The following is a 27,910-nucleotide window of genomic DNA, read 5'->3' on the forward strand; positions in this document are numbered from 1 at the left end:
TTTAATTGAGTATATGGAACAGAAAGTGGAAATGATAAAAACATCACCCGAGGGAAAGGTTAGTATAGGTCCATTCTTGAAAAAAAAAAAAATTGAACAAAGGTTGAGTTTCAAAAAGCTTGAGTGAATAAATGAGTGAAATTGTTAGTTGCTAAGCCAGTTGTACGTGGACAGGAATGTGTAGCTCTAGGTTATTGATTTATAAACTTGATTTGATCTTTTTCTCTGTAAAATAATTCTGTGTGACTTAAGAGAGTATATATGGGTGAAAGAGTCACTTCCCTCACCAAGGAGTTTCAATAGATTTGGAGAAAAGAAAAAAAACAAATCTGTAACAGCAGTGACAAAGTACAAAAAATGTTTTAGGAGTATACTTGATTTAACCATTCCACATTAACAGTGCTTCTTCTTCTATTGAATTATTATCCTGCTGTTTGAAAATGTTCAAAACAGAATGTGGGGTCGTAATATAGATTCAAAACAACTCCTGGGGGCTTAAAGGTAGCCCCTTGCATTGTCATGAATTAACCTTTCAGTTGTGTACCCACAGACTGGGATATTTTCTAAGCAGACAGGGGGCCTTTTGTGTATGCAATGAAAAGGGAGACAGACTTTAAAAGGAGGGAATTGGCAGCCACAATGCCAGGCACTTGGCTCAGAGTGCACTTCCGACATTAATTAGTTTGGATGTCTATACATTAGTGAATCAAAAACGGCAATCTAGCGCCGTGTCTCAGAGGTTTGACTCTCCCTCAGCACTTAAAGGAACAGCATCTATTTTGCCCTCCTTTCTCCTTAATTAGGCCAATCTGTCCTCCTTTCAAGCCCTTTCTTCCAACAAGAGAAGGCTGTTTTCTTCCAGTGGGTCTCTCTGTTTTGCCATCATGGGGATGGCACTAAAAAGTGAACCCAGCTAAGGAATCTCCACCCTCTGGCTAGGCGGCTGATGCTCGGAACTGCAAATGACATCATAGTTGAGAGGAATTAAAAGCGATGGCTATTTCTGATCAGCCCCCTTGTCTTACTGTGTTCCATTTCAGACATTTGCTCATGAATTATAGAGAAGCTGTGAGGGCATAAAATATGAATACAAGAAAAGGAGAGGAGGGAAAAAAACATGTCAGTTTTTATTTTTATTCATTGACAGTTTGAAATATACAGTGAGGGAAAAAAGTATTTGATCCCCTGCTGATTTTGTACGTTTGCCCACTGACAAAGAAATGATCAGTCTATAATTTTAATGGTAGGTGTATTTTAACAGTGAGAGACAGAATAACAACAAAAAAATCCAGAAAAACGCATTTCAAAAAATTGATTTGCATGTTAATGAGGGAAATAAGTATTTGACCCCTTCGACTTAGTACTTGGTGGCAAAACCCTTGTTGGCAATCACAGAGGTCAGACGTTTCTTGTAGTTGGCCACCAGGTTTGCACACATCTCAGGAGGGATTTTGTCCCACTCCTCTTTGCAGATCCTCTCCAAGTCATTAAGGTTTCGAGGCTGACGTTTGGCAACTTGAACCTTCAGCTCCCTCCACAGATTTTCTATGGGATTAAGGTCTGACTAGGCCACTCCAGGACCTTAATGTGCTTCTTCTTGAGCCACTCCTTTGTTGCCTTGGCTGTGTGTTTTGTGTCATTGTCATGCTGGAATACCCATCCACGACCCATTTTCAATGCCCTGGCTGAGGGAAGGAGGTTCTCACCCAAGATTTGATGGTACATGGCCCCGTCCATCGTCCCTTTGATGAGGTGCAGTTGTCCTGTCCCCTTAGCAGAAAAACACCCCCAAAGCATAATGTTTCCACCTCCATGTTTGACGGTAGGGATGGTGTTCTTGGAGTCATTCCTCCTCCTCCAAACACGGCGAGTTGAGTTAATGCCAAAGAGCTCGATTTTGGTCTCATCTGACCACAACACTTTCACCCAGTTCTCCTCTGAATCATTCAGATGTTCATTGGCAAACTTCAGACGGGCCTGTACATGTGCTTTCTTGAGCAGGGGGACCTTGCGGGTGCTGCAGGATTTCAGTCCTTCACGGCGTAGTGTGTTACCAATTGTTATCTTGGTGACTATGGTCCCAGCTGCCTTGAGATCATTAACAAGATCCTCCCGTGTAGTTCTGGGCTGATTCCTCACCGTTCTCATGATCATTGAAACTCCACGAGGTGAGATTTTGCATGGAGCCCCAGACCGAGGGAGACTGACAGTTATTTTGTGTTTCTTCCATTTGCGAATAATCGCACCAACTGTTGTCACCTTCTCACCAAGCTGCTTGGCGATGGTCTTGTAGCCCATTCCAGCCTTGTGTAGGTCTACAATCTTGTCCCTGACATCCTTGGACAGCTCTTTGGTCTTGGCCATGGTAGAGAGTTTGGAATCTGATTGATTGATTGCTTCTGTGGACAGGTGTCTTTTATACAGGTAACGAGCCGAGATTAGGAGCACTCCCTTTAAGTTACCTGTATAAAAGACACCTGGGAGCCAGAAATCTTGCTGATTGATAGGGGATCAAATACTTATTTCCCTCATTAACATGCAAATCAATTTATTTTTTGAAATGCGTTTTTCTGGATTTTTTTGTTGATATTCTGTCTCTCACTGTTAAAATACACCTACCATTAAAATTATAGACTGATCATTTCTTTGTCAGTGGGCAAACGTACAAAATCAGCAGGGGATCAAATACTTTTTTCCCTCACTGTACGTATTTGTAAGTGTGTAGATGGAACTATGTAACTAGTCAGCATGGCTTTTATTGACATACGGTTCCTGTTATAGTGTGAGTGACTGTCAGCAGAGTCGTTTGAATGTCACATGTGAACCACCACTACTGAAAAGGTGCCTAAAGTATTGAATTGGCCCATTGTGAAAAAGATCTTTAACTACAGGAGCCCATCATTAAATATATCAATGTATTATGTTAATTGAGAATGGATAATGTGTGTTTGAGCCTTTTTACTCACCATTTTGCAGCTCTCCTGTACAAGCCCTTCCCCAGTGCAGGAGAGATATAGACAAAGCACAAGTGTCCTCTTAGCATCTACAGCACTGAGACAATCACTTCTTTCTTAGAATGCCAAGTCATGGAGAGATGCGTCTATGATGGGCGGAGGCCTGAGACAGCCCTTATAAAATGGCAGCCATCCAATACTGTATTAAATCAAAACCTCAAAAGACCTTTTACTGTTTTTAATGTGTCAAATTCTTAACATGTTTGAGATCTAATGACTATTTACAAAAATGGAGTACATCTGGGAACCTCCCGTGATCTTTGTTTGTGCAAAATGTTGTCGATATGATTTACATTAGCAATCTGGAGTTACACTTCAGTATTAAACGTTGCTTTCTTGGTTTATACCTTAAAGAAAGTAGACAATTTTTTTCTGTTCTTAATAATGTGGGAGCATGTTTTTAACAGCTGGGAATAGGGCGACCAAATGCAGATGCTATTACTGATGTTGTTGTGGCCTTTTTGGATTATAAAATCAATATTTTCTTGTTAAAATATAGAGGAGAGAAGACATCTTTAGCTACTGCTCTTTTGTGTCTATGCTATTTGTTGAAGCTGTGTCTTGGTGAGCTTGACATTTTCACTGAGTATGAGATGGATAGGCCAAGCAGATATGAGTAAATATTAACAAACCACATATATTTCTTAAATAAGTTCTTAAACCTAGTGCTTGTTTATTTATAGGGTAATAAGCACACAGAAATTCCTTTTAATTAGACCACTGCAGCATTCGATTCATGAACTCAGAGAGCACGCACAGATAACTTGGCAGGACACTCTTCGTATTGACTGCTTGTCAGAATCTCCTCATTTTAATATTTTTTTTCCAAAACTGCTACAACAGTAGCCTTTTTTATGCAGTCAATTGGTTCTGTTGGAACAATATAAATATTCATAATTGCACTGACTATATACACTCACCTAAAGGATTATTAGGAACACCTGTTCAATTTCTCATTAATGCAATTATCTAACCAACCAATCACATGGCAGTTGCTTCAATGCATTTAGGGGTGTGGTCCTGGTCAAGACAATCTCCTGAACTCCAAACTGAATGTCTGAATGGGAAAGAAAGGTGATTTAAGCAATTTTGAGCGTGGCATGGTTGTTGGTGCCAGACGGGCCGGTCTGAGTATTTCACAATCTGCTCAGTTACTGGGATTTTCATGCACAACCATTTCTAGGGTTTACAAAGAATGGTGTGAAAAGGGAAAAACATCCAGTATGCGGCAGTCCTGTGGGCAAAAATGCCTTGTTGATGCTAGAGGTCAGAGGAGAATGGGCCGACTGATTCAAGCTGATAGAAGAGCAACTTTGACTGAAATAAACACTCGTTACAACCGAGGTATGCAGCAAAGCATTTGTGAAGCCACAACACGTACAACCTTGAGGCGGATGGGCTACAACAGCAGAAGACCCCACCGGGTACCACTCATCTCCACTACAAATAGGAAAAAGAGGCTACAATTTGCACAAGCTCACCAAAATTGGACAGTTGAAGACTGGAAAAATGTTGCCTGGTCTGATGAGTCTCGATTTCTGTTGAGTCAGAATTTGGCGTAAACAGAATGAGAACATGGATCCATCATGCCTTGTTACCAGTGTGCAGGCTGGTGGTGGTGGTGTAATGGTGTGGGGGATGTTTTCTTGGCACACTTTAGGCCCCTTAGTGCCAATTGGGCATCGTTTAAATGCCACGGCCTACCTGAGCATTGTTTCTGACCATGTCCATCCCTTTATGACCACCATGTACCCATCCTCTGATGGCTACTTCCAGCAGGATAATGCACCATGTCACAAAGGTCCAATCATTTCAAATTGGTTTCTTGAACATGACAATGAGTTCACTGTACTAAACTGGCCCCCACAGTCACCAGATCTCAACCCAATAGAGCATCTTTGGGATGTGGTGGAACGGGAGCTTCGTGCCCTGGATGTGCATCCCACAAATCTCCATCAACTGCAAGATGCTATCCTATCAATATGGGCCAACATTTCTAAAGAATGCTTTCAGCACCTTGTTGAATCAATGCCACGTAGAATTAAGGCAGTTCTGAAGGCGAAAGGGGGTCAAACACAGTATTAGTATGGTGTTCCTAATAATCCTTTAGGTGAGTGTATAATCACCATCAACCCGTAACGATCCACTGCTGGATGAAGGATCTCCAAGATGTTTGCACTTGTTTTGATCTACAGCTTCTCTTTTCCATTTCACACCTGCAAAGTATATGATCGCATCTTCCCATCTTGTATGTTGTTGTCTTCTAGGTCTTTTATCTTCTCTCGGTATCCATTAGAAAGCTTCCTTTGTCCATCTTTGATCTGTTTTCTTGCAGTGTGTCCAGCCCACTGCCATTTTAATATTTTCACTCTTTCAATTATGTCATATATTTTGGTTTGTTCTCGGTTCCATTCATTTATTATTCTAGTTCTTCTTGGAATAACAAGAAGAGACAAAAGAAGATATATATGTATAGGTACAAATTGTATGTCTACAAATCTGCACCTACCATTTTATTTGAGCTATATAATGTAATTCCAGGAAATCATATTCCTCTACCACACAATAGGAAAGATGGGATTTTGAAAATTTGATAAGTACTTTTATTTGCTTTCGGGAGAATTTGTCTTTCTGAATGTTAGGCTTTTCCATGACGTTTGGGTTCATATGTAACATTTTTGGTGAGTGGGCATATGATACCTTTGGCATAAATCCCCCATAAATTAAAAGACATTGACTATATTAGCCTGTGCTATGCTACATGGTCATTATTTTTAAGCGGAACGTATTTCGATGCAATATACTGTTAACATTGTAATGAAAAAAGGGAACATGTAGTTAAAGGTCAACTAAGCTTTGTAAGAAAACGTTATTTTTTTTCCAGAATGTTTTTCACTACATAAATCACTGTGTGTTTATTCCAGCCTGTGATGCTATTAGAAACTTCTAGTCAAATGTAAAATAATATGAAGTAGACTTCAGTTCATATACCTTGACCTCCCAGTTCTAGTAGACCTGAGATCTTCCACAAAATCATCTTTAATCATCTCTACTTCATTGCTCAGCTGTATGTAAGGCTTTTAATAAGGAGGTGGGTCTTCTCTGTACTTATGCACAGCATTGTGGCTCTGTAGATGTTAGAGTACAAAATCACTGGCAGCTCTATGGTGGAACATCACTGTAATCTGATTATATAATATCATAAAACATTGAATATTGACAAACAGAGCAATTTGTTGGACAATGCCACGTTGGCACTGTAAGTTTAACTCATACAGTTTAGCTCATACATTGAATTATCTGTTAGTTAATACATTATGTTCTCAAAAGAAACTCCTCAGTCTTCTCTGTATTCATGTTAACAGGTTTATAAAGTGAAGATGCATGAATAGAATTATTTTCCTCTCTTCCTTTGTCATATCCTAAAGCTATTGTCTCACATGCTCCCTGCAATGCTCGCTGCAGGTTTACATACAGGTAATGCAATTCAAATTCATAACTACAAATAAATGATACAACTTGTTAACTTGGTGGCCTGTTTAAATCAAAACTTTGACCCACCCTCTAATAGCAAACTATAACCCTATACTTCCTGCGATTACATTTATGAGTAGAAGAAAGAAGCATCTTACAAGAAAAGTAATCCACCACTGAGTATTGTTTTGTAGTTTTCTGTTAACAGGGGGGTCAAAGTATTGATTTAATCCCAGCCTTGCTTTGATTGATTTGCCCTTCAAAGCTAAATAAGAAATGTGCACATTCAGTCGTATTTGAGAATACCACACTTCCAAACAACAAGAATACACCCACATGCAAAAAAGCGTTGTTGACCTTGCTTGAGATTTGTTCATTGTCTAATAACATTTGAGAAGACATACATGGATTAAATGTCATTGCACGTGACATCATTAAGGCAATAATGTAATCCAGTCATGCATAAACGTTCTGAGAATCCTTCCTTTTTTATTTCATTTTGTCTTGGTAGAACAATGGCTCCTTTACATGTAGTTTGATATCTTTGCTTTTGCATATGGCTGCAGAGTATGTGTAGCACATCAACACGAGGTGTTCTGGGATGGTTGTTTGTTTTGTTAGCAATACCTAGAAGTCACAAGTCTTGCAGTGAGCCAACAAGTAAAACTCAGTCTAAACACTGCAGATAAATTAGCGAAAGGGTTTATAAAAAAGTGACATTCCAAGAAAATGAGGGACAGGATCAAGTGTTTTAATTATCCCCCCTCACTGCCAGGGTTAGCCGTGCGTTGTGGGATCCATTTCACCAGGACCGCAAAACATCACTGTTCTGAAAACAAACAATGGCATCTGCAGATATTCCTCAGACAGCTTCGTTCTCCTTCTGCTGTTTCTTTGTCTCGCTTTTCCATTTTCCTACAGGATCGGCATAAGGTCCAAGAACCATGAAGCGTGAGAGCTGTGTAGCATTAAAAATACATTTCTGATCGGGATGTTTGGTGACTGCATGAGGAAGGGCCTCGTGGGAGCTTGGTGTATGCTTTGTGCAGACAGATGAACCTAAATATTTAGACAGAAAAACAGAGCAGGACTTTCATTTGTGTGTGTTTGTGTGTGCTGTGGGTGCGGCTGGTGGGGTGAACAGGCGAGAGGAGTCATTTCGCTCTGCACCAGACTGTTGGAGCCATTTGCAAAGCTAATCAAGAGTTTAAGAGCTTTTAAAGGTCATAATGATACATCACTAAAGTCAGATTTTTACATTACCTTAATCCGGTACTTGTAAAATTGGCAGGACAAGTAGCCGGTGTTACATAAAGACTTTAAGATCTGCCTCTTAACAACCCATAAAGAAGTGAATGAAGTTTATAGTATGGTTGAATGCAGTGCTTACTTAACTTTAAGGTTAAGTATTTTGTTTTTTTCTGGGCATAAGGACATGAGGATATGGCAAAAGTCCACCTTTAGTGTTGGGATAGCTGATCAATGCAACTGTAGACGTGTTGTGGATAAAGAAAAAGAAAACCCTTTGTGACATCAGAAATGTTCATGCCTGGTGGGGATATAATATAATAAGGTTGGAGTCACAAGATTGAGTGGGTTCCTCTTGATACATCTCAAACCCCGGCAATACCTCCTGTTTTCACAATCATGTGACACATCATCAGAGTTCAATTCAGCTGTCCTTGGGTTGTTTCATGCTCTGATTTATAGACATATTTTTCTGTTCCTAGAAATGCTGTGGTTTTAGTTTGAAATCTCCTGTAGTATGTGTGTTTTCTTTCTCTAATGACTTACAAGTGTATTTTTCCTTTTAAAGCACATGCAAATACGAGTTCCCGTTTCCCCTCTAAGCTTTTACAAAGATAATAAAAGTAAAGGCTTGCATATTTTTCCCTGTAGAATATATTGAGCAATATTGAGCATGACTCAGCCAAAAGCCCAATAAGACTGCTGTTTATGTTTAGATATGTTTATTCAAATTAATTTGGCTCCAGCCTTTATCTAACTAACTTCTGTCACTGTTGATAAAAACAGGGAACTGTGGAAAATTCATTTAACAGATGTTCAAAGCAACATAATAGCATAAGTTAGTGAAACACAAATACAGGCACAGCACCTATATCAAATGGAATGACTGATTACCCTTACTGTTGCAATATTCTATAGTTGCGTGGGTGTGCGTGTGCGTGTGTACGTGAAACTGATGTGCTGTAGACATTTTCAGGTGGTTGGTTTGGTTTGTTTGCCATAATTCCTTTTGTTTTGAGAAAGCAAGTTTCGCTTGACATCATCAACAGATTGCACATGATGAGGTGCATATTGCATAGTGCTATTCACTTGATTTATTTAATAACCTCTTTTAAGTATGACCCATCTACGAATTTGTATATTGTAGCTTATATTAAGGAGTTTCGTACCTGGCACACATTGAGATAGGAGTACACTATGTTCAGACGTATAGGAACAGTAATGGATTTCCAGGTTTCTGCAGTTCGATGCAGCTGGTGTGTATTGGAAACTTTAGCTGACCCTCCAAGAGAGTATTTTGGATATCACTGTGCTGTAACGGGGAACACATTGGCTTCATCCATTATGCACCCATGGGTCTGAAGGTATGTAGAAACCCTGTTACAGATTACAGTAATCAGGAATAGCAGAGAATAGTTTCAAGCCTTGGAGACAACAGATGGTGTTAATGGAAATCCCTGCTGTAGGAGGAACAGTGTTTCTAAGAAACTAAAGCATGTCTGTCTGTGACCTAAAGCCGTGTCCTCCACTCTCCCGCTCTCTGATTTTGTCCCTTTCCACGTTCACTTTCACCACAGTTTCTGTCCTTCTTCACTGTCTCTGTCCATTTCAGCCTCACTCGGCCACACCTGATGGTGTCTGAACAAGAAGATGCTTTTTTTAAGTTTTGACCCAGGCCCAGATCAAGCCGCTTACCAACTGTTCGTTTTTTTCTAGTAACATCCCTTATGTGACTGGAGTTTTTGTTTTGTTTTCAGGACTCACTTCCTATCCATCTCTCTCCACTGTTTCTTCAAACATAAGAAATGTCTGTTCTTTCATAAACAAATTGTCTTTTTGTCTCTCGACAGGCCCTCAATGGTTTTGTACTGGTCATCAGCTCAGAAGGACTCATCTTTTACGCTTCTCACACCATTCAAGACTACCTCGGATTTCATCAGGTAAGAACTGTGCCATGGTCACTTGGTCAGAAATGTTTTAGTTCTGGTGAGTAAAACAAGGTAGTCCATGAATTTGTAGGTGAAATCAGTGAAGCTTATGCTGCTTTTGCTCTCTTGGCAAGAGCATCATATAGCAGCTGTGCTTTGCTCCTCGTTGTTGTGGCGTTTTTTGTCAGTAACTGCACAAACCTCAAGCCATGTTTTTTTGTTGCTTCCAATAACATCAAATGTCCAGTTCCCATCACTACCTTCACCAGTATAGCTTCCATGTTTCGGTTCAATGAGTGGCTGTAATTAAATGGTCAAACTAAGTGTACAGTAAGGACGACAAAACAAACACAACACACGAAAAATCGCCTGCATTGCACAAATCTATGAACCACGTTGACCATACTATATGTAACCCATAACTGCCAGATGTCCCCAAGTATGGTCAGATTGGTGTAGGTGGCATCTGGTGTTTACGCATTATGTGCCCTGATGAGTCAAAGTTCATGCTAGACTTCTGGGTGTGGCGCCATGTGGGAGAAAGTCATCAGGTTTCTTCTATGATCAATATGGGGAAGCATTTCTTACGACTGGCAGAATTTACCCACATTTGGGAGAGTTGTGTCACAGCTGCAGAGTATGAACATAAGATGGACAATTATTTAACTGTGTCTTTTCCAAGATGTATGTTTGTGACCAAAACTGAATGCAATTTGAAGCCTGTTGTTTTCAAAAGTTAAAAATCATGTCCATTAATTGGAAATAAATTGTTCATAATTAGTTAGGAATATGGTGGATTACTGATTACTTCTTTCTTTTACATCTGATGAAGATAATTTGTATATGGGAACCTTAGATCTATGTTCAGCTTGTCTGTGGAAACACAGGACTCAAAATGATATTTACCCTCTAACATCTGTGATTCATTCTCTGTACGTACCGATGCTTAGTATATTATACTGATTGTTCCCTTGTTACACTGATTTTGCTTGCCTCTGGATTTGTATTGGCTTAATGTGTGATACATTTTCAAATCAAGTGAAATTAAGGCTAATAACAGACTGGTAGTCTGAACACCATCATTATGTTTAGCAGAAGATATACATAGCAAGTGTCTGTTTTTTTTTTAACTGTTCTATGTACAGGTCTTAGTGCTTATCTTATTGTTTAATTGCATTAAGTCTGTTTATTTTTCTAAAAATAGTACAGTTTCTATTCTGTTTCAGCAAACAAAGAAACAACTTCCATATGTAATTGAATATACAGTAAACTAAAGGTAAAGTGGCATGCTGCAATTCTGTGGAAGAAATCTCTTTACAAATGGGAAGTGATCCTCAGTTGCACTTTACAAATGAGAACATCCACCCTGTGTTTGAATCATTGTCACTCAGGAGTTAATTATTTTGGCATCTATCTCTAGACTTCTAACAAAGATGTTACAGACAGGCAGCAAGAATGATATGTATCATATCACAGCAGCACCAAGTCCCTTCATAAAACCACCAAGTATCTCTGCCTCAACAACATTTTTTGGTCAACTTTTCCACAGATTCCCCACCCTGTCTATAAAAAGTTCCTTGTCCCTTCATTCTCCAGCCTGCACTTCTTCAGCTCCCATGCATGGTTTTTAGTTGTGCACTGCCATGACCAGCAGTAAATAATTTTGAGAAGTAACTCTGTTTATTAACACTATGTTTTTAATGGGGAAAATTAATCTTTGAATATAGTGTAGAAATCTAATTATTTGTGTTAGTTATTTACAGTGTCCCCTCTCCAAATATAATCATATTTTCACCAATGTGTATTGTTGTGGTTGGGGAGTGAGAGTTTTGTGGAGTCTCTGATTATTTTACGTGTTGTCTAGATCCAGATTATTTCACATAAATTATGAAAAACAAGGCTTCAGCGATCATCCCTGCTGAAACACACTCATTACATAATCTCTGTGAGATGTTTCCACTATTGCTAATGCATAACGTTGTGAGAAGCCTTTTGAAGGTATAAATAAATGTGATGTCATCTTTTATCACCATCTATGCGGTGCTTGGGCTGACAGCACCCTTCCAAATAAACACATTGTCTCAGAACCATCGTCTTACTAGCTGGTCTTTGATCTCCCATGGAGCACACATCCCTCAACAGGACTCAGACTGGACATGGCAGATGTGTCCACCTGATGTCTAAATGGCACCTCAAGAGTGTGTCCTGTGGCGACTGTGGTTATCCTGGCCAGACCAGGGAGTTATCTTGCCCCCCATACAAGTATGAGGGTGTTATCTTCAGCAGGGCATTGGACTGCAATAATTATGGTCATCAGTTTCTGCTCCTAAAGCCATATGAAAGAAGAAATTGTCTACTCTGTTGGCCACTTCCTTTGTCTACTTGAACAGAACTTTCCTTTACTAAATATGCTCACTGTGCCCTGATTGTTTTTTTGTTTCTTTAGTTATTTTCTTCATACCCTGACAGTTTGGTTTTTAATAAAGACTTCATACAGTGCATGTTAGATTTATGAGTCTGTAATTTCAGGGTCTAAGTGCTTCTTCCTTTCGTTATGTCCTGGGATTATGTTGCACATTTTCTAGTCCACGTGTATTTGATCTGTTCTCATTCATTTGCTGAAATTAAAAATAGGATTTCCAGTATTTCAGAAGCCCAGAAATGGCTGTAACAAAATGCTGACCTTTTAAAGTTCACATCCTTGTATTTTTTTTAATTCGGGGAAATCAGGAGAGAGATGCATCATGGGAGTTGTTTTGGTATGTGGTGTTACATTAGTTCACATCACTTGGTTAGTAACTCTGTGACTTTTTTTAATCGAAATAATGTGTAGTGTTAACATGGAAGGTGGTCCTATTGGTTTGTGGTTTGTGGAAAATGCTAAATCTGTTAGATCTGTCTAGTACTCTAACAGGGAAGGTTTCGATGCATACCATTAAAGACTTCAGATTAAAACATTTTATTTATGTTAATCTGAAAAATCAAGCAATGGAATGCAGCTATCTATATGTTAATTAAAGGTTTAGTTTCCTCCTGGCAAAAGCCCTTGTCATTTATTTATTGATTTTCTACTATAATCTACAGGTGTTGTTTTGAAAACAATGTTGTTTACTACTTCATTTAATGTTAAAATATAGAATTTGAATGCATTCAAACATTTTTATTATTATTATTCATATAGGCGTGACTTTTTAAGCCAACCAGGTCAATTTGTTTAAGTTTTTTCATACCTAAAACACCTGTGTGCCTGCTTGCCTGCATTTTCACTTGACCGACTGTGTGGGTTTACACTCGCCATCGAACAGAAGGGATTCAATAACAATCTGTGGAGAAAGGCAAAAAGAAATAGTCCAGCCTTTTGCTTACTGTTCCCTATTTCAGATGGGAACACGCTGTCTTTTACATTATGGCCTGTGATTAATTAAATAAGCTTTGGAGCAGGGAACAGCCCCTGCTATCTAATCCAATTTTATATAATTTACTTAAGAAATTATCCCTAAGAAACATGTCTGCGCTGCTGGCTTCACACCACCCTTTCTCGGACTAACTGGTTATTTCACTGGACACAATAGGAGGAGAGCACGCGGATTGGCGTTAATAACTATTTGATAACCGGGTCTGAGTGAGAAACCATTCAGGGTTTTTTGTTTTGGGTGAGGGAAAATATATTGGCGTTAGTGACAAGGTGCCTCTCAAGATTGTTATCAGGTATATAGGGTTTCCTCAGTTATTATCAAATGGAGCCTGTAAACCTGCTTAAATTACACACGATACAGAAGCAAACAAGGAAGTTGAAATGAATGTAATGGTATTTCCTCTTATTCTTTTTTGAAAATTAGTATTATTATTTTGACAGTATGTGTATATATTTGCATGAATGGTGTAAAATATACCCCAGACTTATTATTTCCAGCTATTTCCTTCTCATTTCTAACCTACACCTATCTCACCAGCTCTAGATTACTTTTGAGTGATTGTCAACAGCCACTTTCGATGTTTGTCTTTCTTTTCAACAATCCCTCCTTCTTTCTGGGAATTCCCTCCTTCCAGTTTTTCACGTTTCACTTTTCTTCACCTGTAAGCTTAACATCTTTACTTCCTTTACCCGAGTGTCAAGGGATGTGTTCTTACTTATCCTCTTCTATGAGCAAACTGTACTCAGAAGGAACATGCATAAATGAAGAGCGATGAAGAGGCTGGGTTTGCCCTCCCCAATATCACTGGAGCGCACATTCTTTTGATGCATTGAGTTTGACTTTTCTCAGCAGGTCGACAGAAACACAGGGGTCAGATGCTTTTTATAACTTGGCATTTTCTTTCCCAAACAATGGAAAATACTGGTGGACATCAGGTTGAATTTCTTGAGAAGAGCTGTGTCGCAGGGGGGTGTCCCCTCCCCAAGACCACCAGCTGAGTGCTGGTCTCTCTGAGAAAACAGAAATATTAAAAATAAATCACCAGTATCAATGACTTGAGAACCACAAAATAAACAAGGAGACGCTTCCCAAAAAATCATTTTGAACAAAGCCTGGCTTAGTTCCTAGAAGAGGAGTAATCTGGGAATATTTGTATTATAGATTGTTCTCATGAATATGCTGTTGAATCTACAAATGCTTTTATTCATGTATTTTGCCTTTGGGTGTTTATTAGATTTCTTAGTATTCAATCATTATTTTAGAATAAGTATTTAACTATGACATTTGCCTAATTGTAGATGATGAATACAGGCTGATTATATAATAGGACTAAGAGGACCATATATGGTAAATTATATTATTCTACATTCTATAATTATTGACTAGTTGGAGCAAAAGTTCTTTTATAAAAGGGTTATTTTTTATTTTATCAAGATATGAAGCTTTTAGTTTCTAAACGAATAGATCTTTCTTTCATTCACCAAAAAGCTTTGCTATTTTAAAATCGAAGTAAACAGAAGTGCTCCCGCCAAATATTGAGTTGAGAGGTCTGAATACTCATGCAATGAACATATTTCCATTTTTAGCTCTTTAGTTTTTGTTGACATTTTGAAATTTCACAAAATGGGACACCATAGGAATGGTCATAACATTATGACCACCTGCCTAATATTGTGTAGGTCCCCCTTTTGCCCTGACCCGTCGAGGCATGGACTCCACTAGACCTCTGAAGGTGTGCTGTGGTATCTGGCACCAAGACGTTAGCAGCAGATCCTTTAAGTCCTGTAAGTTGCGAGGTGGGGCCTCCATGGATCGGACTTGTTTGTCCAGCATATCCCACAGATGCTCGATTGGATTGAGATCTGGGGAATTTGGAGGCCAAGTCAACACCTTGAACTTGTGATTCATTAGACCAGGCCACCTTCTCCCATTGCTCCATGGTCCAGTTCCGATGCTCACGTGCCCATTGTAGGTGCTTTCGGCAGTGGACAGGGATCAGCATGGGCACCCTGACTGGTTTGCGGCTACGCAGCCCCATACGCAACAAACTGCGATGCACTGTGTGTTCTGACACCTTTCTATCAGAACCAGCATTCACTTTTTCAGCAATTTGAGCTACAGTAGCTCGTCTGTTGGATAGGACCACACGGGCCAGCCTTCGCTCCCCACATGCATCAATGAGCCTTGGCCGCCCATCACACTGTCGCCTGTTCACCGCTTTTCCTTCCTTGGACCACTTTTGATAGGTACTGACCACTGCAGACTGGGAACACCCCACAAGAGCTGCAGTTTTGGAGATGCTCTGACCCAGTCATCTAGCCATCACAATTTGGCCCTTGTCAAAGTTGCTCAGATCCTTACGCTTGCCCATTTTTCCTGCTTCTAACACATCATCTTTTAGGACAAAATGTTCACTTGCTGCCTAATATATCCCACCTACTGACAGGTGCCATGATAACGAGATTATCAGTGTTATTCACTTCACCTGTCAGTGGTCATAATGTTATGGCTGATCGGTGTATATTATCCCCCTGACTGAGAGACACTGACTGGAGGAGCATTTTTGGATTTTATTTTAGTTTGGTTGTCTCTAAAAGGCATAGTAAAGTAAATTCAGTCTCTCTTTCTTTTTTCTGTAGCCATGCAAACCCTGCCCTGTGCATTCAAAATGCAGAAGGTTGCCCTCTGTATGTAACACTGCGGTTTTCCTGACTTAATGACAGCAGACATATTAAAGCAATCCCTGTGTTCTGTGTTGCTGCAGACAGATGTGATGCACCAGAGTGTCTTCGAGTTGATCCACACCGAGGACCAGCAGGAGTTTCGGAAGAACTTGCACTGGGCCCTCAACCCTCCGTCTGTTGCCGAAGAAGAGGCCTCTCCACCATGCGAGAGTGAGTACGAGTAGAGCTGTCGTTTATGTACCTTTTTATTTCCCTTAATCCTCCCCTATGTCCTCCACCATATACCGGTCTTGATCTGAGGTAACAATCCACTGATATCACTAAACAGTTAATCTTCTTTTCATCTTTAACATGAAAGTAGAAGACAGACTCTTTTTGTCAAGCTTTTATTAAAGTCAGTTTATTTTAATCTTATCTCTACCTGCTGTAGATAAGCCATACATTTGTGTCCTTTAAAAATATATGAATGCATTGTTAATTTACCTCAAACTGCGTTTAAGTTTTGCCTGTCTCCTCAGAGAGAAAGCTATGTACATATGAGTCTGGTACCTTAATAATACTTTATTATCTTTATCTTTTAATCTGAGTGTTTCATTCAAAAGGAAGAGAATGCTGTCTAAATGTTTGTTTATTTTATTGTTTATGGTTTTTTTTTTTACCAGAGGCATTTCTTGATTTGTATTGTCCCAGATCCAAAAGGTCAATCTGAATACAAATACAGCCCACGCAATGTTGTAGATTAGAGAATAAATACATAAATAACCAAACAATAGGAAATGAAAACCAAACCAATGAAAGAAAAAAGACAAGACTAGAAAAAACAATAAACAGGATGCAGTCATTTATCTGACCTTTACATGAAGCTCCCCGAGTTGCTTGTAAATGTTACCAAAGAAACAGACATCGGGTTTAATTATATATTAAGAGTGCAAAGTTTCACGGATGATTTAAATGTTCACATTCAAAGTATACAGCAGCCACACAGAAACCTTCACAGTGAGAGTCGTGTCATGTGCTGTAATATCAAAAGACCCTTTGGTGGGGAAAGTGACCCATAGGAGTTCATAGGAAAAGTCTCATCCACATGTCAAAGAGGAATATAAACTGGTAAATACATTAATTACTACTGCATTATTGTGTTCTGACAGATGAGATGAGGCAAACATAACGAGATTTAAATCATACACAATTATATAGCACAGCACAGCTCCACAAAAAGAAAACCAAAAAAACTATTTGTATGTTCAGGAACTATTCATTAACTTTGGGAAATGTTCTATTTCAAACCACATCTCAGTTGAAAAAGTAAACTAAACTGATTGTTTAAATGTCACTGCTTTTTTAACAGACGGAGAAGCGAATCCGTCGTTGATCACCTATAACCCAGACCAGCTGCCCCCAGAAAACTCTTCGTTCCTGGAGCGGAGTTTCGTGTGCCGGTTCCGTTGCCTATTAGACAACTCTTCAGGTTTTCTGGTACGTTTCATATTTACTTTCATTTAATTTACTTCAGACATTCTTAAAAATGACAGCAGTGGAAATCGAATCCAAATGGCGGATAGTGGATCCACTATGTTTTACTGACTCTTGTTCTTAGGGTCCCTCACAAATCCTCTTCCCAAGCAATGTCCAGTTTTATGTTTCCATATAAATGAGTACATTTACATATCAAGTAGTGTATCATCTCTGCAATTTACTCATGGTATCATTTTCAGATTTCCATGACTGACGTGAATAATTCCAATGTTCAAATCTGTGATATGAATGAATGAACCGAATTAAACGGAAGCACCAAAGTATTTGGTATCTGTTTTCCTCTTACACTCTTTAACAACTGGGCTTAGTTCTGTTTACTGTCTGTTGAGCCACTAACCAGCTGTCCCATGCTACTTTTGTGTTTGGTAAATGGTGAGAGTCTGTATGTAACAAGTGAGCAAGTGCTTGTGTGAGCCACTATAGTTAGGAACCAATCAGTGTGTAACAGTTTCCATGGCATGATGCAGACACATCTGCGAAAGAGATTAGTGAATAAAGCTATGTCTAAAATTATTTTCGTTTCATGTGTTCATTTTTTAATCGCATGACATTGCTTCTTTTAGAGGCTAATGGCTAAATATATACATGTATATTATTTAGATTTACAGAACAGGTAAAGGGAGGCCTTTGAAAGTGTGAATTACTGTACGTCACACTGTATATAGCAAGCAGAGGAGGGACGCTTGAGTGACAGCGTAAAGTAACCTATGGCAGCTCTGTCAGACAAACAGGTTCACAGGTCCCATGGTAATGGCATAGGCCCCACCCCCTTAAGGTAGTACCCTCGAAAGATAACAGGACACAACAGTTTGTGTTTCTAGTCCTGATACAAGTTGAGCAAAATGTTTAGTTATTGATCTGTCTCTTCCACTTCAAGGCTACATGAAGTACACACAGGCTCCTGGGGAGAAACGAGACAATATTTGTTGTAAATGAATAGTGTACTTGGATGTGACAATTTATGAACAAGTTACAGTGAAGTGGGCATATCCCACAACAAATAAAGAATTGCTTAGGTTTTAAAAAAGTGAAACAGATCCTGACCTATAAGGTGCTGAGTAAAAAAAAGTAAAAAATGAAGATAAAGCATATATATATTCTCTTTCCAAACATGTGAGTCACATGACGCAAGCAACAGCAGCATGTTGAGCAAAAACATAAAGGAGAGCACCACACATGCTTTGTGTTTCCGGCACCTTTGTTGTGTCCGTCCTTTAAAGGAAGAAGACTTTGTTTCATTAACTCTCCAAAATATTCCTTTAACCCTCTTCCTTTAAAATGCAAAGTGTATTTATGTGTTTTCAAAGAGAGATGAAGGAAACAATGTATTTAGTTACATTATATAGCCAACTTTGCATGTGCAGTAATCCTCAGTGACATATCCTTGCCTAGGGCCTGTTTGTGTTTATTGTAATGTCATCTGTGTCTCATTCCGCAGCTTTTTATCTGAAGTTTCAAACTCAAAATAACATACATCAACAACTGCCTGCTTTTGTTGTTGTTGTCATTGTTGTTATTTTTGTTTTTGTCGTGTCAGTTAATGGTCAGAATTAACAATCTTGACCGTTTTGGAACTACAGTTGCAAAAGCATCACATCATCAGAAAACGCATTGCGTTTTCCATAACAAAGGAGGCTTATGTACAAACACACACACACACCACTTTCCCACCCGTTTCCAATGAGCCTCAGAGAGATATAAAGGACCACAAATAACCCCAGATCATACCTTTCCATAGATCCAAACTATTAACCATGAAAAGCTGTTTCAGTACAGAGCATAAACCATTTCAAGGTGAGATATTATTGGTCAAATGAACAAAGCACACATTCCAGACAGAAATCGTTGAATTCCAGATCGAACATCTAGAAGAATCCGGCACAGATAAGAAAAGGAGCTGGAATTGAGTCACTTAATCTGATCACAAGTGAGAAAAGGATGTCATTTTGCATCAGAAGCTCTTCCTAAAGTTACTCAGTTAGCCGTTTGCCAGCTTGTGCATATTGGGCATTATATTCTAATAACTTTACTTTCACTTTACATGTATATACATGAACCTGTGCTTCTCCTTTAATGAATGTTGAAGAGAATGAAGAAATATATTTTTGTGTAAAAAATAAATACATTTACAGCTAAATTTGAAACCCACTAGTCCTCTAGTCCAAAAACTATAAGGTAAATGTATTCCTAACAACAGGGGATGACTTGTCATGACTTGAGTCCCTGATACAGCAGTACTGTTGAAGTACTGGTCTGTCAAATAAACTGTCTATCGTTGGGATGACTATATGCTACAGCAGTGGGGGAGTAATGGGGCAACCAATTCAGCAGACTTATTTAAAGACAGAGAAACAATGTCTCTAATGAAGCCAATCAAGTTCTTTGCAGGGCTTAATGCTTCTAATTCAGGAGAGCATCTTCACTGTGAAGGTGCCGCTCAGATAAACAATAACAGCAAGCTTTACAACTTGTTGGTAGCATTGTTATTGTATTGAGGAAGAATAAAAGGAAGTGTATTTAAGTAACAGGTAAAGTAATATAGAGGTGTATAGATATTGTGACATATTTTGAGCGGCTGTTTTTAGACAGGTCTAATGAAGGCAGTGAAAATCCAAATTGAAACTGTTAAACAATTACTTACTGTTTAAACCTATTACGTCTGCGTCAGTCAATTAACTACAAGAAGGTTTTACATTGTTTAGTGGATGTAGTCTGAGGTCCAGGCAACAAATATCCTTTTCACCTCCTTTGTAGTATAATTACTACTAGGAATTACTGAAACCTTCCTGGGATGTAAATGTTAGTAGAGAGAACTAATATTCCTACACTAACTGTGGGTGAAAATCCAAATGTTAACATGTATTTGTGAGTGTTTGTGAAATATTTGAATTTGTGTACTTTGTGTAAATAAAAAGATTTGTATTAACAAGTGTGTTCTGTTTGAAGAAACCTGATTAGCCAAGAAGCCGATGCATGCAAATGTACTAATTGGCAATGCGCTCGGTGAAAAACATCTTGAGGATATGCGGGAGGTTTGTTTTTAAAGATCTTATCTAAGAATGTCTACCAAGTGTCCTTTGTTTTCTCAGTGGCTTAGTATTGTAGTGCACAGATGCCTTACTTCATTTGGTGAGCAGTTGATCCCTTCAAAGTGTTCATTAAATGTCTTTGTTGTTGCTTTTTTTGGGGTCTTAGGTGCTTAACCTGCTGGGGCGATTGAAGTTCCTCCACGGGCAGAACCGAAGGGCAGAGGATGGCTGCCCAGTCCCACCCCAGTTGGCTCTATTTGCCATCGCCACGCCTCTTCAGCCACCATCCATCCTTGAGATTAGGACCAAAAACATGATCTTCAGAACAAAACACAAGCTGGACTTCACACCAATGGCCTGCGATGCTAAGTAAGTACAGGAGGGGGTCTGAGCATTCAAGATGGGAGACTTTCGTAAGAAAATAAGCACAAGGAACCGCAACTTCAAGATTTTCCTCTTTTACGTGTAAGCCGTTAGTGTGATGACGGAGAAAGGGCACCTGGTGAAATCAGTTTAAAAAAGCCAGGCTTAGCCTTCCAGGAAGTGTGACCTGGCTTTAATAACTAAGTGACATGATAGCCTAAATGTGTTGTGTTTGTTCACAGGGGTAAAATCGTCCTGGGCTACACTGAAGCAGAGCTGCGCGCTCGGGGCACGGGTTACCAGTTCATCCATGCAGCCGACATGCTGTACTGTGCGGAGAATCACGTCCGGAGTAAGACCATACTGTACTTCAGTCCACAGCAGTCACGTGCAAAGGTTTAAGGGATATGTCCTCATATATCTCTCTTTCAGCATGGCGTTCAGTCTGTAACAGGGAGTCACAGGAAGGCCGAAGGAGGCGGATCCTGAGTCGATCCTGTCAGAACGCACTGCCTTGTGCACGTGGTGGGCAGAGAATAGAGATGTTTTAGTAATCCCGGGGATTACAGGAGGGATTGAGCGGAGGCTTAAACCAGTGAGAGGATAAAAATGTGAACTGGGGCTACAAATCCATATCAGGAATTAAATAATTCCTGTGCTGTCGGAAGATCTAAGGAGAGTAAGAATCGTATGCTTAAATCAGCCGTGTTGTACAAGTAAGCAACAAACCTGGCTCACATCAGAAATGACCGTGTACTGTAGCACCCACTGCTCTAAATCCACAATTACTGTAATCCCTGGGAATGAGAATAAACCCTTTTGGGTGTTGTCAAGCTGAGGGGAAAAAAGTAAATCTAACTAAATCATTCTCTTTAGCTCACATGGATAGCAAATTACAGGCCCACATTGCCTTCTGAACTTTCGGCCTCACTACGAGCTGCTGGGGGCAGAGTCCCTCTGTACTGAACTCCCTAACAACCTCCATGCTTTAATGATTTTCCAATGAGAGTGTCAAGGGTAAACTGTATTTCATGAACAATTAAGCATCATCTACTGGCTATTAAGTGTATGTTACCCTGTATCTACAGAATCATTCACTTTCCAGGACCATGTGTGTCTAATTTAGACAAAGTGGGAAAATGTAGACTCTCAAAAAAAAAAAGTTTTTCATATACTATTAAAAATAGTTCGATTATTTTGAAATTGTTGATTTAAAAGTCCAGAAGGTGAGGAAAGGTAATCAAAAGGTCACCTCTTCTCAAAAGCCAGGACCTACAGGGAATGTTTCAGACTTCACAGGCATCCTGGCCTCTTTTCTCAGAAATGTCAAAAGGCCTGGTGACGTTTTTCTCTTTTGCTGTTGTTTTTGTCATGCCAATTAATGTCCCCATGGCGAACAGTTAAGAGATGGTATAGAGCACAGATTGCTAAGTGTAATTGGTTATTGTAAAAAATACTGTAGATTGTATGTTTCAGAAAAAACAACTTTTCAATGATTAACCAAAACTAAAGGAAGTATATTTTCTTTTTTCTAAATGAATGGCAGCAGTGTTGTGATATCTAGTTCAAACATATGCCCAACGTAAAACCTTTCAATGTAAAATGTATAACTGTGCTAAGGAAACGTCCCCAAAAAATGCCTATAATTTGTTTTTGGCATGTTCGAGCTGAATGAACTTCAAGAACCAGCAGATGTTTTTCACAGTTGTGGGGAGGTTTAAATTTATTGATACACTGATGTTACGAGACATGTGGGTAGCATAATAAACTGGCCTGTTTTGCATGAACTTTACAAATTTATAATTTGAGAATGCTAAATGCATTCCCAATTATTTGTGATATTATAAAGTGTGGTCACCATGGTGCATTCTCAATGGTTCATGCCTCTGCTAAAGATTAATGTCTGCTCAACTTTCTAACATATTTTAAATGTTTATGTGTGTGTGCTGACGACCACAACCACATTCTTGTCAAATTGGCTGTTCTTTCTGTTGACACCCAATAAATATTGCTGTCCCATGGTATTAATTGGATTATTAAGTGCTTTGGCCATTTGAAGGTTTGACAAGATAAATGAAGAAAACACTTTTTAATACATATTAGTAACTAACAGTTTAAACAAATCCACGAGAACATGATTCAAAGTAATTAACTGCAGACATGCTGTATATTAATTTGACTGTTATGTGAAATATAGCTTGTAACACAAATGTACACATTAGACAGATTTACTGCCTCTCTTTTATCGTTTGCCATGTTTTGTTCTATCTTGTCGTCACTGAAAAAAGTGGTTTCCCCATATACATACACCACTGTGTCATATATTTATGCCACTTTCCTAATCTTTTTATTAAACTTTTAATGGACAGTGTTGTTGATTAAACTAGGACAGCTGGATTACAGAAAAAATGTTTTTATGTTTAAAGGGTTGGTTGGGTTCTTGACTGGCTTAACTATTAACTGGCTTAAGTCTCTTCCAAACCATGTATCTGCAGTGATTTGTTTTATATTGAACACAGAGGCATTGAGAACCAGCACGAACTCAAGTGCAACAACCCCAATGGCCCCTTCCCCACCTTCTCTCTCTTTTGTAATGTTCTGAGGCCTATCTAAGAAGAAGATCCTAAATTAGGCCAACGACCAATCTAAATCACAGCAGCCGCCATTTTTAGCTCACAGTATAAGTGTAAAAAAAAGTAAATAAAGCATCAACAAATATCTATTCAATCTAAAGCAACACAAATATATGAATTATTACCTGAGTTAGTTCAATCATTCTTAATGTATCAAGTGTTAATATACAAAGAAAACAACACAGCCGAGCAGTATATGCTATAATATATGGAGTATATAATGTAACAATGAGGAAGTAAGGACAAGGTCTTTCACTTGACAGTTAAAAACAGGGTTAAGTTGAACTGAAAAGAAAGTCATAATGACCTGGAAGTTTCCCTTGTGGAAATGTTCACCTAATCATAAAATGTACTGTACATTGTATTTCCTTCTTTACTTGACATAAATCATTTTATGTGTTTTATTACATTTTCCCAGTAGTAGTGGTACTTGTTTCTTAAATTGTAACAAACACATCAAGACTAAAAAAAATGCTTCTAGAAATGATTTCAGAAATGGCTAAGAGGAAGTGAAAAGGGGAAGTAAAAGATTTGAAGTCTTCTGGTAAAGTGTAGTCTCTTAAGATGTAGCACAGATAATGTAATTTAGGCCTGGACCAAGTAAAATTCAACTTTGATTGGATGCAAGATTGTAATTCATTTGATACAACTCCTTTCAATTTGAGCTTAATAAAAAATACATTACATACAATTCTGAAGCAGCCTAGTATTCATTGGAAAATTATAGGTTAAAAACGGTCAAAAACTAAAATTCCCGCATCAAGTTTCCAGGCCAGTGAATTATTATAATTGCACTCCTGATTTCAAAAGCATATGCTCTTTTAAAAAATGTCATATCTAATTTGTAACTTGTAAATGCCATTATTTTGTAAGTAAGTAGTAGGCTATGTCTTTTGATGCCTGGCTTTGTCTGGTTTAGACAGATATGCTGACAAGAATGAAGTGGAAAATAGTAAAGTAAAAAAAAGTTGCGGTCAAATGCATAAAACAATACCATGCCAGCAAATGCATATTGGAAGCTTTGCAAAGGCTTCTGGGAGGATTTAGGTTAATCTGTGGCTGCTTTTCTTTGCTTTACTTTTCAGTGATCAAGACCGGAGAGAGCGGTCTGACCGTCTTCCGCCTTCTGACCAAGGAGAACCGCTGGAAATGGGTCCAGGCCAATGCTAGGCTGGTGTATAAGAACGGCAAGCCGGATTATATCATTGCCACACAGAGGCCTCTTGTGTATGTTATACAGTTATGCCCTAAAAAATATTCTCGCATTTTCTTATGCTTATTTTATTTTTTTACTTATGTTTCCATCTGGAGTTGATTTAATAATAATAATAATGTTAATAATCATTACACTTATATAGCGCTTGTTTATCTTAGACGCCCAAAGCGCTTTACATGGTAGGGGGTCCCACCTCCACCACCACCAATGTATAGCACCCACTTGGATGATGCGACGGCAGCCATAGTGCACCAGTACTTCACCACACATCAGGTGGGCAGAGAGATTAATGCCAATTATAGTGGGTACATTTCTAGTAGGCCATAGTTGGAAAATTGTCCAGGACACCGGGGTAATTTTTAATCACCACAGAGATTCAGGACCTCGGTTTACGTCTCATTGGAAGGACGGAATGTTGAGGTGTTCTGGAATGATTTATTCTAGATTCCATTCCTAAATGTCATTTCAGATCCATTTCCTGTTTCAGATTTCCTATATTCTTACATAACTGTGTGTTTCTACATTTTTACTCTCTAAACAGGGAGGAGGAAGGAGGGGAGCACCTCAGGAAGCGTTCCATGCACCTCCCGTTCACCTTTGCCACCGGAGAAGCCCTGCTGTATCAGACCAGCTACCCCTTAACAGGCTTTCCAGATGCCTTCCAAGGAAAAGGGAAGGGTGGCAAATCCAAAAATAATTCTCGGAACAAGGCAGACAAAAATGAGAAGGAGAGCAACGTGGATCCCAACTCCCTGCTTGGGGCCATGATGAGGCAGAACGAGTCTGTGTATGTCTCCCACCCCGCCCTGGAGCCCAAGTTCTCCTTTAACAGCAGCCTATTCAGCGAGCCGGGAGGCTCCTCCAGCTGTGCCCCCCCATCAGGAGAGAGCTGGAGCCTGGTTCCCAACAGCGTCACGGAACTCAAGCCAGAGCTGCCCAGTTTTGACCCCCTTTTGTCAACATTGGACTCCTTGTGCCTGGACAGCGATGAAAACTGCTCCAACAATGAGCTGTTCAGCGCGCTGGAGAACCTGGGGCTGAACGCCGAGGACTTGGAGCTCCTCCTGCTGGATGAGAGGATGATCAGGGTGGAGATGGACCAAGACTACATCCCCTCTCTCAATGACCTTCTGACCAACAATGAGATTCTGTCCTTCATCCACGACTCTCTAGAGAGCAGAACTGAAGAGGGTGGCGGCAGTATCGCACTGCCCTGCCCTCAGCCTGACCCCCCACAGGCCATGTCCAAACAGCCATGTATGCCCCACGCACAGGAAGTGCCACCTCAGTACCTCGACTACAGGCCACAGCAGAAACAGCCCATCCTTCAGCTGTCTCAGCAAATGCAAGAGCACCTCAAGATGCAGGTGAAGGAGCAACCCTGGGGTCAACATCTGCAGAACTCTTCGGAGACGCAGTTGCAGATACTGGGCCAGCCGAGCCCCGCCCACGAGCAGCCTCAGACCTCAGACAGTGTGCAGCACTGGGACCGCACCCTCCAAAACGGACACTGGATCACACAGCACATGCAAATGAGTGTTGGAATACAGGGCCAAAGTGTGTCCCAGGTGGGCTTGGACCACCTCTCGCACCAGCAGTCCGTGTACAATGGGACTGCAGACCCCAGCGTTCAGGCACAACTGCACCAGCAGCGCAAGCAGCAGCAGAATCAGCTCTTGCTCCAGCTGCAGTCTCAGTGTCACTTCAAGCAAAAAGCCAACGGCAGTGCTCCTGTGAATGGGACGTACAGTTCAGTAAACCAGCAGTCGATGTTGGACCACCAGTGGCAGGGTTATAGCTACACCCCAGTAGCCCGCCACAGCCATGTGGAGCTGCCAGCAAATGTGCCTGGCTTTAACGACGGGCAGGAGGTCAGCTTTCCACAGGTTCAGGCTTCAGGAGTTTCCCACATGGATTACAACATGAGTGGGATACCTGGGATGGATTTTACAATGAATGGTGGCATCTCTGAAGATGGCACCCAATATCAGGGGGTGGTGGCCACTGCTTCTTCCTACCAGGTGATATCTCAGAAGCAGCAGCAGCAGCAGCAGCGAGCACCCCAAGTGTCAACAACGTGCTTCTCTCAATATCAACCTCAGGACACCTCTCTGGAGCAGATTTTAGGGATGGGACAGACCCAGCAGCTGCCTTCTCTGGAATCCTACGGAATGTTTACGACCGCAGTTCCACAGGACGGAACACCGAGCAAGGTATGACTTCAGTCGGCAGCCGTACAAACCCATGGTGTTTGTGTTCATGGATTATGGGAGTTGTTTTACATTATGTATAACTACACTGTGTGGCTGATGAACAAATTGTCGACCTAGTGCATGAGCTAGGGTGCTTGTGTTTTCAAATTATGTAGAGTGTTCTGGAAGGAACATTACACTCTGGCAGACTTTCACTACAGTGCATCCGGAAAGTATTCACAGCGCTTCACTTTTTCCACATTTTGTTATGTTACAGCCTTATTCCAAAATGGATTAAATTAATTGTTTTCCTCAAAATTCTACAAACAATACCCCATAATGACAACGTGAAAGAAATTTGTTTGAAATCTTTGCAAATGTATTAAAAATTAAAAACAAAAATAGCACATGTTCATAAGTATTCACAGCCTTTGTTCAATACTTTGTTGAAGCACCTTTGGCACCAAGTCTTTTTGAGTATGATGCTACAAGCTTGGCACACCTATTTTTGGGCAGTTTCTCCCATTCTTCTTTGCAGGGCCTCTCAAGCTCCATCAGGTTGGATGGGGAGCGTCGGTGCACAGCCATTTTCAGATCTCTCCAGAGATGTTCAGTCGGGTTCAAGTCTGGGCTCTGGCTAGGCCACTCAAGGACATTCACAGAGTTGTCCTGTAGCCACTCCTTTGTTATCTTGGCTGTGTGCTTAGGGTCGTTGTCCTGTTGGAAGATGAACCTTCGCCCCAGTCTAAGGTCCAGAGCGCTCAGGAGCAGGTTTTCATCATGGATGTCTCTGTACATTGCTGTATTCATCTTTCCCTCGATCCTGACTAGTCTCCCAGTTCCTGCCGCTGAAAAACATCCACACAGCATGATGCTGCCACCACCATGCTTCACTGTAGGGATGGTATTGGCCAGGTGATGAGCGGTGCCTGGTTTCCTCCAGACATGACGCTCGCCATTCAGGCCAAAGAGTTCAATCTTTGTTTCATCAGACCAGAGAATTTTGTTTCTCATGGTCCGAGAGTCCTTCAGGTGCCTTTTGGCAAACTCCAGGTGGGCTGTCATGTGCCTTTTACTGAGGAGTGGCTTCCATCTGGCTACTCTACCATACAGGCCTGATTGGTGGAGTGCTGCAGAGATGGTTGTTCTTCTGGAAGGTTCTCCTCTCTCCACAGAG

General features: G+C 40.1%; 1 protein-coding gene across 1 annotated transcript in view; it reads left to right on the forward strand.

Moving 5' to 3' along the window:
- The window catches only part of ahr1b (aryl hydrocarbon receptor 1b), an 85,934-nt gene that overhangs the window by 50,962 nt on the left and 7,062 nt on the right, over positions 1–27,910 (forward strand). The window contains exons 4-10 of the mRNA XM_066688013.1: positions 9,587–9,676; positions 15,845–15,974; positions 17,113–17,240; positions 20,496–20,698; positions 20,935–21,044; positions 24,411–24,552; positions 25,083–26,754. Coding sequence (XP_066544110.1) covers positions 9,587–9,676; positions 15,845–15,974; positions 17,113–17,240; positions 20,496–20,698; positions 20,935–21,044; positions 24,411–24,552; positions 25,083–26,754 — 2,475 coding nt within the window. The remainder of the gene's footprint in view (positions 1–9,586; positions 9,677–15,844; positions 15,975–17,112; positions 17,241–20,495; positions 20,699–20,934; positions 21,045–24,410; positions 24,553–25,082; positions 26,755–27,910) is intronic.

The sequence above is a fragment of the Amia ocellicauda genome, chromosome 16 (genome assembly GCF_036373705.1).
Source record: "Amia ocellicauda isolate fAmiCal2 chromosome 16, fAmiCal2.hap1, whole genome shotgun sequence".
NCBI lineage: Eukaryota > Metazoa > Chordata > Actinopteri > Amiiformes > Amiidae > Amia > Amia ocellicauda.